The sequence below is a fragment of the Mustela putorius genome, unplaced genomic scaffold, assembly GCF_011764305.1.
Source record: "Mustela putorius furo isolate JIRA1106 unplaced genomic scaffold, ASM1176430v1.1 tig00000785_pilon_pilon_pilon, whole genome shotgun sequence".
In the NCBI taxonomy this organism is placed as follows: Eukaryota; Metazoa; Chordata; class Mammalia; order Carnivora; family Mustelidae; genus Mustela; species Mustela putorius.
The window spans coordinates 7,670,363-7,683,044 of NW_025421480.1; the positions used below are offsets into that span (position 1 = coordinate 7,670,363).

Genomic DNA, 12,682 nt, shown 5'->3' on the forward strand with positions numbered 1-12,682 from the left:
TGATGATATGAATGTCAAATAAAAGATAGGTGAAGCCCCAAAACTTTAAAAGGCATAAAGGGGGAAATTATTTCATGACAACAGAAAAATCCATGAAGAGGAAAATAATATCATCTGTACTTAACAATATAGTCTCGCCTGATCATAAAGAAGATAGAAATTTCCCTCATTCATTTCCTGAATCTAACACTACTTTAAAACAAAAGGCAGGCAACGAGAAAGTTAGGAAGGGAGGGAGGTAAGGAAGCGTAGACCAATATCCTTGTGTATGTAGGTGCAAAAATTCTACACAAATATTAGCAAATAGAATCCAGCAATATATTAAAAGACTGCATTGAAAAAGGCCAGTATCTTCCAGAATGCAGCATTGATTCAATATCAAGAAAGCAGAAGACAATATCCATTCCATCAACACAATAAAGAAGGAAATAAATGATCACATAATAAGTTTAAAAATTGAATAGGAATTCCCAATGAAAACCTCAATCAAATCAGGAACTGGATAGATGTGCTCAGTACCATCATTATTATTTAACATTGTCTTGAACATAATCGTGTAAGTAATAAGACAAGAAAAGATGTACAATATTACAAATTTATACTGGCAATAAAGACTATAAAATACTTATGAATAAATTTAACAAGAAAGACACAGAATCTGTAGCAAGAGCCACTCTCAAATTTTGTTGAACGAGGGACACTGGGTGATGTATGGAACTATTGAATTACTATATTGTACACCTAGAGACTATTATTCAGGCCTTATAAGAGTTGACACTGGAGAATTTCAATGATGTATATATTTGCATAAGAAAAAGAGCATGTGGGAAGTGTGTATAATATCCAGTTTTGTTTTTAAAACTCTTAAAATGTCTCTTTAAAAAAATACATAAATGTAAATGCCTCTTTTTAAAAAATAGATAAATGTAAATATGTGTACATGTCTGCAAACACATAGTGTGGAGAAAAATATGAAGGATACATACTACTTGTTTAAATCAAGTGACATAGATTGAGAGAGTCTTAATAGGTGAAGAAAATATAAGGAGAAATAAAACCCTGCTATAAAAACCATGGAAGGAGGGAAGGCAGAATTACATAGGGACAATACAGAATTAAGGCAAACAGGTGAAACAGGATAAATAGGAATGTCCTATAGCAATAAAAGGAATGAAATCTTCATATATGTGTATGTGTGTGTGTATATCCACATAGCCAGAATGTAGATCCAGATATAAAACATACAGATGTACAAGTTCTTAACATAAAGAACTTCCACAAATTAATAAATAAAAGACTAACAACCCAATAGAAAACTGGAAAATAGGTAAAGGAAATGAACAAATAGTTCACAAGACAGGAAATACAAGTGGAATTTGAACACATGGAAAGGTGCTCAAACATTTCTATAATAAAGGAGATGCAGGTTAAAACTGTACCAAAGCACCATTTTTCACCCATCAGACTGGCAAATTATAAATGTGACAACACACGATGCGGAGAAGGCTGTGAGGAAGGAAGAAATCTCATACGTTGCTGATGTGACATGTATTAGAGGAGTTGCTTCAAGAACAATTTAGCAGTATCTATGAAAATTACAGTTGCATATGCCTCAACAGTTACACTTTAAGGTCCCAGGTACAAAGTAATACATATACAAAGTTGCTCATTATGGCATTGATTATAATGGCAAAGGACTGAGAATGAATGTTTATTAGTAGGTTACTATTTCATTATGATTCCTCCATAATTTGGAATAATAAGCAGTGGAAAAGTTAATGAGAATATGTAAAGATCTCTAAGGTAAAACTTTAAGTGAAGAATATAATGTTTGAAAACATGTGTTTAGCATACTTACATTTTTTTAAAAGATTTTATTTTTATTTGACAGAGAGAGAGAGATCACAAGTAGGCAGAGCAGCAGGCAGAGATAGAGGGGGAAGCAGGCTCCCTGCTAAGCAGAGAGTCCGATGTGGGGCTCGATCCCAGGACCCTGAGTTCATGACCTGAGCCGAAGGCAGAGAGGCTTAACCCACTGAGCCACCCAGGTGCCCCGCATACTTACATTTATATAAAAAATAACATCTTAATTAGTCATGCACAAAAATTTTACAGAAATATAAATAAGAAAACTTAGTAGATCCTTGAGGCATATACAGTGGGCTTGTAGGGATTGAGTGATGGGAGAGAAAATTTCAACTTTAGTTTTAATTTGTTTTTAACTATGTGAATAAATTGTCTATTCAAGAAAAAAATTAAAAAGAAAGAAAGAAAAAAATTAGATCTACATCTATTGAAATGACCATGTCATATAAGTAACAAAAGCAAGTTAGAAATAACATGCATCCTGTGATTTCATTTTTGTAAAAAGTGCAGGGGTGGGGAGTTGCTGTGTCTAATTATGATTGTAGAGAAAGATTTATACACATTCATACAGAGTTTTAACATTGGTTACCTCAGGAGTATAGACAGATCTTAACTCTTCCTTCATAGGTCTTTGGTTTGTTGCACTTGTTAAACACACACACACACACACACACACACACAGATTACTTTTGATATTTTTAATAGGATAATCACAATTTAAAAAAAAATAAAAACATTTTTATGGTTGTGTTTTGCCACAACTAAAAATGAAATCTGTCCAAAATGTAAGGAAACACAAACGCTTTTTATTTTGTAGGTTATTGTTATATGGATTTATGACCCAGAAAATGCAGACCCTGAAGAGTTGCTATGGACTGCCCAGGAACCGTCACTAGTAGGTGGAAACATTATTATTATCATAAATTTTAAAATGTGCTATCCTTCAAATAATCTATGTTAAGCATTCCAGAACTAACTACATGCATCTTAATTGTCCAGTATCCTTCGCTATCGTAGAGATTTTGAGCCTAATGCTCAATCTCCACAATTACAGATCTTTCTCTTGAATTCTATCAAGCATTGTCCGTAATTCCTACGAACTGCATTATTCATGAAGATGCTAACATTCAAAGTGCTTTAAAGATGTTCCTTGTGCATCTATCTTAAAATCATCCTTCAAAAATCTGTCCACTTGGCTAGTGAATCCTTTACCACTTGGAGACTAGTGAGTTTCCTAAAGGTGCAGCACAGCGGATAAATACAGATGGTTTTCAATTTATGGTGGCTTGACTTGTGGTTTTTCAACTTTACCGTAGCAGTGATCTGCATTCTATAGAAACTCTACCCTGAGCGTGGGTCTTTTCCCCAGGCTAGCGGGGAGCAATATGTTTGTGATACCAGCACTGGACGCTGGGTGGCGGCAGTCATCACAGGAGTAAACCATCAGTACACTTAAACTGTTCTGAACCCATACGACCATTGTTTTCACTTTCAGTACAGTATTCAGTGGTTTCCATGAGATATTTAACACTTTATCAAAAACAGACCTTGTGTTAGATGATTTTGCCCAACTGTAGGCTAAATGTAGGTGTTTTGAGCCCATTAAAGATTGGCTAGGCTAAGCTATAATGTTGGTAGATAAGGCACATTGAATGCCTTGTTGACTTACGATATTTCCATTGACAATGGGCTTATCAGGACATTTCCATCATAATTCAAAGAAAATCTGTAAGTCCTTTCTCTGATTTGTTACAAATTTACCTCTTTCAAGACTTGAGTTCTGTCTTCTGCTACAATTAAAGTGTATTGAAGAGAAATATAAAATGAGTTGTTTTAATCTCATGTGATACTATGTCTTAATGAGTCAAGATCTGATTTTTGAATAGCATGTTACATACCTCTTGGTAATGAAATTCACAAGAGATGGACTGATAAATCAGAATGACAATCTATCAATTGTTTTATTTGGCAAATGGCTTTAGAGGGCATACAGGTAATCAGTTGTAATTAAACACTTTAAGCATTACTGCTACTTAATTTCTAATCCTTTTAAGTGAAAATATGTGCATTTTAATGTTATTTCATCCATGCATGCTAAATGTAGGTGGAAATTTTGGAAAATTTTGGAAAATTTCATGTTTATTCACGGCCATGTCATTCCCATAAAACCTTTCTATGGCTCTTAGTTACCAACAGTAGGCTTTTGGCTCTTAAGACACTTGCGGCACACAAAGCCCTGGAATATTCTGTCTCTGCCACTCTTCTCTGGTCTCAGCTCTCCACATGTCCTACCTCTAGCAACAGCACTCTGCTGTTTCCCTGCACACACCTGCTGTTCCATAGCTCTGAGTCTTTGCTGATGCTGTTCCCTCTATGGTAACTGCTCATTCCCTATGTTCATTTCCTCATGTTTTCTGTCTCAATTCAGATATCACTGTGTCTAGGATGCTTGCCTTGATCAAATCAGGATTTTTTCACACGAGTATTTTGAGGGCATTATTTTAATGCTACGGTTTTGGTAAATCATCAACAAAACAGCTCTGGCAAAATGAATGTAAATCGCCTGTTCGTGTTTTTATCAGCCAATATGTAATATGACTGAAGGGCACTCGAATCATCGTTCCCCCCTTTTCTCTTCGTTCTCTTCCTGAACCACCTCTGACCTTGAACTCTAAATATTCCCTCATCTTTAACTCATTCCTGTATTTTATTCTCTCTTTGGACCTCAGTCCATCCCTGTCTCTCATTAACTTCCTCTATGAGTCTTACCCTGTGCCCAACACCCACACCAGAGAAAAGAGGACCAACCGTGGCGTACAGCTCGGGGTAGGGTACAGAATAACTTACTTGTACAATTTGGTTTAAAAAATATTCGAAAGTTCAGGGTTTTATTTTGAGGGTTTTTTCTTTACCATTTAACTGTAAATTATATCATAAAGAAAAAAAAATTTAGTATATACCTTAATGAATAATTATAATTAGTCATATAAACACTATCAAGAAGTAAAACACTAACAGTAGTACAGAAGGTCCCCTTATGTGCCACCTTTGTGGACATGATTTCTCCCTCCACCTTAGTACTTGATGAGTATAATTCCTGTATCCCTCTAAAGGTAACCATTATTCTGAATTTTATGGTAATAATTTCTCTGCTTTTATTTTTAGTTTTCCTCATGATTCCTAAACAATGAGGTTTAGTGGGTTTTAGGTTTGGGTTTATTTTTCTACTTCATATAAATGGAATCATGTTTTATATACATTGTGCGTATTCCTTTTGGGTGGTCTACTTTATATAGGACTTATTTGTGTTGTAATGTACCTATAGTTTATTCATTTTTGTTCCTGTATGATATTTCATCATTTCAACCTACTATACATTTTTTATCCATTCTGTCATTGATGAATTTTGGGTTGGTTTATGTTTTGTTTTGTTTGTAATGAGTGTTGGGTTTCTTTTTTTGTTCAGCTTTTTAAAAAAATTTTTTTAAGATTGTATTTCTTTATTTGACACACAGAGAAAGATCACAAGTAGGCAGAGAGGCAGCAGAGAGAGGGGGGAAGCTGGCTCCCCACTGAGCAGAGATCCCGACGTGGGGCTCAATCCCAGGACCCTAAGATCATGACCTGAGCCGAAGGCAGAGGCTTTAACCCACTGAGCCACCCAGGCGCCCTTTGTTCAGCTTTATTGAGATGCAAATGATATATAATATTGTATAACTTTATCAACTTATGTTGTACACTGCTGATCTGATACACTTAAGTACTGTGAAATGATTACCACAGTAGCATTTTTTAACCTTTATCACCTCACATAATTACTTGTTTTCTTTTTCTTTTTTTTTCTCTTCTGTGACAGGGTTATTTAAGATTTAAGATTTACTCTCTTATCAACTTCCAAATATTTAATACTGCATCATTAACTATACTCATCATGGTATATATTAAATTCCCAGAATTTATTCATCTTATAACTGGAAGTTTGTGCCTTTGACCACCATGTCCCCATTCTGCTCACCCCCCACACCCCGCAATCCCCAGTCTACTCTGCTTCTGCGAGTTCAGCTTCTTTTAGAGTCCACATACAAGCACATCATACAGTATTTGTCTTTCTCTGTCAGGCATATTTCATTTAGCGTAATGCCCTCAAGTTCATCCATGTTGCTGCAAATGGAGACATTTCCTTCTTTTTTATGGTCAAATAATATTCCCTTGTGTATTGATGCCATAATTTCTTTATCCCTTCATCCTCCAACAGACAGGTTGCTTCTATCTGTTGGCTATTGGAAATAATGCTGCAATAAACATAGGGGTGCACGGATTTTTTGGATTACTGTTTCCATGTTCTTTGGATAAATACCAAGTAGTGGAATTATTGCATCATACGGTATTTCTAGTTTTCATTTTTAGGAGGAAACTCCATACTGTTCTCCACAGTGGCTGCAGCAATGGACGTTTATATTCTACAACAGTGCATGGGGCTCCTCTTTCTCCACGTCCTCACCAACACTTGTTAATCTTATCTTTTTTATTTTAACCATTCTAACAGGTGTAAGGCGAGGCATCTTTTCATGGCTCTCTGAACGTCTTCTTTGGGAAAATGTCTATTCCTATCTTCTGCCCATTTTTAAATTGGATTGCTAGGGGTTTTTTTGCTATTGAGGTCATGTGAGTTTTTCTATATTTTGGATATTACCCCCTTAAGAGATACATGATTTGCAGATATTTTCTCCCACTCTGTAGGATACCTTTCACTTCGTTGTTTTGTTTTGTTTTTTCCATTTTGAATTCCTTTACTGTGTACATATGATTTTTATTCTTTGCTCTGTTGTAGTTAACTCTACTGATTGATTTTTGGAAAGTTGAACCAGCCTTACATACCTAGAATGAATCCCAGTTGGCCATAGTATATAATTCTTTCTGTATATTGTTGGTTTCTATTTGCTATTGTATTTCCATTTAGATTTTTAAAAATTTTTACATTTCTTTTGAGACTTCTTCCCTGACCCATGTGTTATTTAAAAGCATGTCAATTTTCAAGTACTTGGGGATTGTTCAATTATGTTTCTGTACTGACTTCTAGTTTAATTCTGTTATACTCTGACAACATATTTTCTGATTTCTACTCTTCTTTAAAATTTGTTAATTCTACTATAAGTAATGTTTGCTTTTATATTAGTTTCATCTCTACAATACAGTGCAATAATTCTATATATCACTCAGTGCTTATCATGACAAGGGCACTCCTTAAACCCCATCACCTGTTTCACGCATTCTCCCACAAACCTCCCCTCTGACCATCACAAGTTTGCTCTCTCTATTTAAGAGTCTGGTTTTTTGTGTCTTTTTTTCCTTAGATCATTTGTTTTCTTAAATTCCACATACGAGTGAAATCATATTATAATGCTAAGTGAAATAAGTCAGAGACTTATTATTTAATAATAAATATTAAAAATAATAAAACTTAAAAAAAATAAGTCTCTGACTTATTTCACTTAGCATTCTACTTTCTAGGCCCATCCATGTTATCACCAATGGCAAGATTTCACTTCATTTTTACAGCTGAGTGGTAGTCCAGTGTATATATATATCTCACAGCTTCTTTATCCATCCATCTATCAATGGACACCTGGGCTGCTTCCACATTTTGGCTGTTGTAAATAGTGCTGCAATAAATACAGTGGTGCATATATCTTTTCAAATTAGTACTTTTGTTTTCTTTGGGTAACTACACAGTAGTGAAATTACTGGATCACATGGTAATTCTATCTTTAATTTTTTAAAAAAGATTTTATTTATTTATTTGACAGAGGGAGAGAGATCACAAGTAGGCAGAGAGGCAGGCAGAGAGAGAGGAGGAAGCAGGCTCCCTGCCGAGCAGAGAGCCCAACGTGGGGCTCCATCCTAGGACCCTGGGATCATGACCCGGGCCAAAGGCAGAGGCTTAACCCACTGAGTTAAGCCCACCCACCCAGGCGCCCCTTTCTTTAATTTTTAAAGAAACCTCCATTCCATTTTCCACAGTGGCTACATCAGTTTGCATTCCCATCAACCATCCACCAGAGATCCTTTTTCTCCACATCCTCACCACCACTTGTTTCTTTGGTGTTAGCCATTCTGACAGGTGTGAGGTACGATTTAACTGTGGTTTTGATTTTCATTTCTCTGATGATTAGTGATATTAAAGATCTTTCCATGTGTCTGCTGGCCATCTGTTATGTCTTCTATGTAGAAATATCTGTTTATGTCTTCTTCCCATTTTTTAATTCAATTGTTGGGATTATCTTTGGTATTGAGTTGTGTAAATTCTTTATATAGTTTGGATACTAAACCCTTTTTTAAATATATCATTTCCATTCAGAGGACTTTGTTTTGTTGATTGTTTCTTTTGCTGTGCAGAAGCTTTTTATTCTGATGTAGTCCTAATAGTTTATTTTTGTTCTTCTTTCCCTTGCCTCAGGAGACATATCTAGAAAAATTTCTATGGCTGAGGTCAGAGATATTAATGCCTGTGTTCCCCCCTACGATTTTGATGGCTACTTGTCTCCATTTGGGTCTTTAATACATTTTGAGTTTATTTTTGCATACAGTGTAAGAAAGTGGTCCAGTTTTATTCTTTTGCATATTGCTGTTCAGTTTTCCAACACAATTTGTTGAAGAGACTGTCTTTCTCCCATTATATGTTCTTGCCTCCTTTGTCATAGATTAATTGATCATATAATTGTGGGTTTATTTCTGAGCTTTCTAGTCTATTCCATTGAACTAGTATGTCTATTTTTGTAATATACCTTGAAATCTGGAATTGTGATACCTCCAGCTTTGTTCTTTCTCAAGATTGCTTGGCTATTTGGGGTATTTTGTGGACCCATACAAATTTTAGGATTATTTGTTCTAGCTCTGTGAAAAATGCTGGTGGTATTTTGATAGGGATTGCATTAAATCTATAGATTGCTTTGGGTAGTATAGACATTTTAACAATATTTCTTCTTCTACTCCATGAGCATGGAGTATCTTCCCAATCATTTGTGTCATCTTCAATCTCTTCCATCAGTGTTTTACAGTTTTCAGAGCACAGATCTTTCACCTCCGTGGTTACGTTTATTCCTAGGTATTTTATTATTTTTGGTGAAGTTGTAAATGGGATCGTTTTCTTAATTTTTCTTTCTGCAATTTTTTTATTAGTGCATAAAAATCCAACAGACTCCTGCATATTAATTTTGTATCCTGAAACCTTACTGAATTCACTTATCAGGTCTACTAGTTTTTGGTGGAGTCTTCAGGGTTTTCTTTTCTTTTCCTTTCTTTTATTTTTTTTTTAAGATTTTATTTATTTATTTGACAGAAATCACAAGTAGGCAGAGAGGCAGGCAGAGAGAGAGGGCAGACTCCCCACTGAGCAGAGAGCACAATGCGGGTGGGGCTGGATCCCAGGACCCTGAGATCATGACCTGAGCCAAAGGGCAGAGCTTTAAACCACTGAGCCACCCAGGCGCCCCTTTTCCTTTCTTTTTTTAATTAAGTAGGCTCCTGGCCCAGCAGGGTTCCCAGGGTGGGGCTTGGACTCACAAAACTGAGATTGAGACCTGAGCCAAGATCAAGAGCCAGACACTTGACCAACTGAGTGACCTATATCCCCTTTAGGATTTTCTCTATATAGTATCATGTCACCTGCAAACAGTGAAAATTTTACTTCTTCCTTATCACTTTGGGTGCCTTTTGTTTTTCTTGTCTGATTGCTGTGACTAAGACCTCCAGTACTATGTTCAAAGAAAGTGGCAAGAAAGGACATCCCTGCCTTGTTCCTGACCTTAGGGGAAAAGCTCTCAGTTCTTCCCTGTTAAGGTTGTGTCAGCTGTGGATTTTTCCTGTATAGACTTTATTATGTTGAGGCACATTCCCTCTAAACCTACTTTGTTAAGGGTTTTTAACATGAATGGCTCTTGTAATTTGTCAAGTGCTTTTTTCCTGCATTTACTGAGATGATAGCTTGGTTTTTATCCTTTCTCTTGTTGATGTGATGTATCACGTTGGTTGATTTATGAATATAGAACCACCCTTACATCCCAGGAATAAATCCCACTTGATCTGGATGAATGATTTTTTTAAATGTAATGTTGGGTTTGGTTAGCTAATATTTTGTTAAAGATTTTGCATCTGTGCCTGGGTGGCTCAGTGGGTTAAGCCTCTGCCTTCAGCTCAGGCCACGATCTCAGGGTCCTGGGATCGAGTCCCGCATCAGGCTCTTTGCTGGGCAGGGAGCCTGCTTCCTCCTCCCTCTCTCTCTCGCTCTCTCTCCCTCTATGCCTTCTTGTGATCTCTCTCTGTCAAATAAATAAAATCTTTAAAAAAAAAAAAAGATTTTGCATCTGTGTTCATCAGAGATATTGGCCAGTAATTCTCTTTTGTTGTAGTGTCTTCATATGGTTTTGGTATCAGGGTAATGCTAGCCTCTTAGAATGAATTTGGAAGTTTTCCTTCCTTTTTTATTTTTTGAATAGTTTGAGAAGAAAACATAAGTGTTCACTAGAGTTCAGCTGTGAAGCTATCTGTTCCTGGACTTTTGTTCATTGGGAGTTTTTAAAAATTTTTTATTCAATTTCATTGTTGGTAATCAATCTGTTCAAATTGTCTATTTCTTCCCGATTCAGTTTGGGAGGTTACATGTTTCTAGGAATTCTTTCTAGGTTGTCCAATTTGTTGGCATATAATTTTTCATAATTGTCTCTTATATTCCTTTGTATTTCTTAAGTATCGGTTGTTATTTCTTCTCTTCTCTTTCCAGATTTGTTCTTGTTATTGATGTCCAGTTTCATAGTGCTATGGCTGGAAAAGATGCAGGGTATGACTTCAATATTTTTTAATTTGCTGAGACTTGTTTTGTGGCCTAACATATGACCTACTCTAGAGAATGTTCCATGTGCTCTGGAAAAGAATGTGCATTCCACTGTTTTAGGATAGAATATTCTGAATATACTTATTAAAGCCATCTTGTTTAATGTATCATTCAAAGTTACTGTTTCCTTGCTAAGTATCTAATGATCTATCCATTGCTGTAAGTGGGTATTAAAGTCCCCTAATATTGTTGTATTAATGCCAATTTCTTCCTTTAATAGTTGCTTTATGTAATTAGGTACTCCCATGTTGGGTGCATAAATTATTACAATTATTATATCCTCTTGTTGGATTCTTTCTTTTATCATTATGTCATGTCCTTCTTTGTCTCTTGTTATATAGTCTATTTTAAATCTATTTTGTCCAATATAATATTGTTACCCTGACTTTCTTTTCACTTCCATTTGCATGATAAATGCTTTTCATCCCTTCATTTTCAATCTGCATGTGTCTTTAGGTCTGATATGAGTATTTTGTAGGTAGCATATAGAGGAGTCTTTTTTTGTTTGTTTAAGATTTTATTTATTTATTTGACACAGAGAGAGATCACAAGTAGGCAGAGAGGCAGGCAGAGAGAGAGGAGGAAGCAGGCTCCCTGCTGAGCAGAGAGCCTGATGTGGAGCTCGATCCTAGGACCCTGGGATCATGACCTGAGCCGAAGGCAGAGGCTTTAACCCCTGAGCCACCCAGGCACCCCGTCTTTTTTTTTTTTTAAGGAAAGCCACTTTCACCTCCTTTTTTTCTTTTTTAAAGATTTTTTAATTAATTTATTTGACAGACAGGGATCACAAGTGGGCAGAGAGGCAGGCAGAGAGAGAGGGGGGAAGCAGGCTCCCTGCTGAAAAGATAGCCTGATGTGGGGCTTGATCCCAGGACCCTGGAATCATGACCTGAGCCAAAGGCAGAGGCTTTAGCCACTGAACCACCCAGGTGCCCCAAGAATCTTGCTTTTTTATCCATTTCATCACCCTGTGTCTTTTGGTTGGAATATTTAGTCCATTTACATTCACAGTAATTATTGATATGTATGTATGTATTGTCATTTTGTTACCTGTTTTATGGTCATTTTTGTAGTTCTTTTTTTTTTCTCTTGCTATCTTCTTTCATGGTTTGCCAACTTTTTTAGTGATATACTTGGATTCCTTTTCTTTATTTTGTGCATATCAATTATTGGTTTTTAAATTTATGGTTACCATTAGGTTTATGAATATAACAATCTGTATTACTCTGATGACCACTCAAGTGGTCAAATCTATTCCAAATGCACTAAATTTTTATTCGTCTCCCCTCTACATTTTAGGTATATAGCATCATACTTCATATTCTTTCATTTTGCAAACCCCCTTATTTTCATAGACATACTTAATCATACTACTTTAGTGCTCCTTGCCTTTTTTACTCCTGCTTATGTTCTTTCTTTTCCCCTCAAAGAACCCCCTTTAACATTTTTTTTAAAGGCTGGTTTAGTGGTAATGAACTCCTTTAACTTTAATTTGTCTAGGAAATTGTTTATCTCTCCTTGTATTCTGAATGAGAGCTTTGCTGCATAGAGGTATTCTTTGTGGCTGGGTTGTTGTGTGTGTGTGTTTCTTTTTTCTTTTCTTTCAGCATGTTGGATATGTTATGCCACTCTCTTCTGGCCTGCAAAGTTTCTGCTGAATAATCTGATGATAGCCTTCGTGGTTTCCCTTGTATATAACTGTTTTCTCTTACTGCTTTTAAAATTATCTAAAACTACTTTTTCTTATTTTAATTACTGTGTGCCTTTGTGAGGACCTTTTTCACTTGATTTTGTTGAGAGCTCTCTGTGCCTCCTGGATCTGGATTTCTGTTTCCTTACCCAGATTGAGGAAGTTTTCAGCTATTATTTCTTTGCACAAATTTTCTGCCTTATTTTCTCTCTCTTCTCCTTCACAGATCCCTATAA

General features: G+C 36.0%; 1 protein-coding gene across 1 annotated transcript in view; it reads left to right on the forward strand.

Annotated features, from left to right (window-relative positions):
- CATSPERE (catsper channel auxiliary subunit epsilon) overlaps positions 1 to 12,682 on the forward strand; it is a 141,249-nt gene that overhangs the window by 40,489 nt on the left and 88,078 nt on the right. Inside the window, exon 7 of the mRNA XM_045084664.1 lies at positions 2,684 to 2,761. Within this exon, the coding sequence (XP_044940599.1) occupies positions 2,684 to 2,761 (78 nt within the window). The remainder of the gene's footprint in view (positions 1 to 2,683; positions 2,762 to 12,682) is intronic.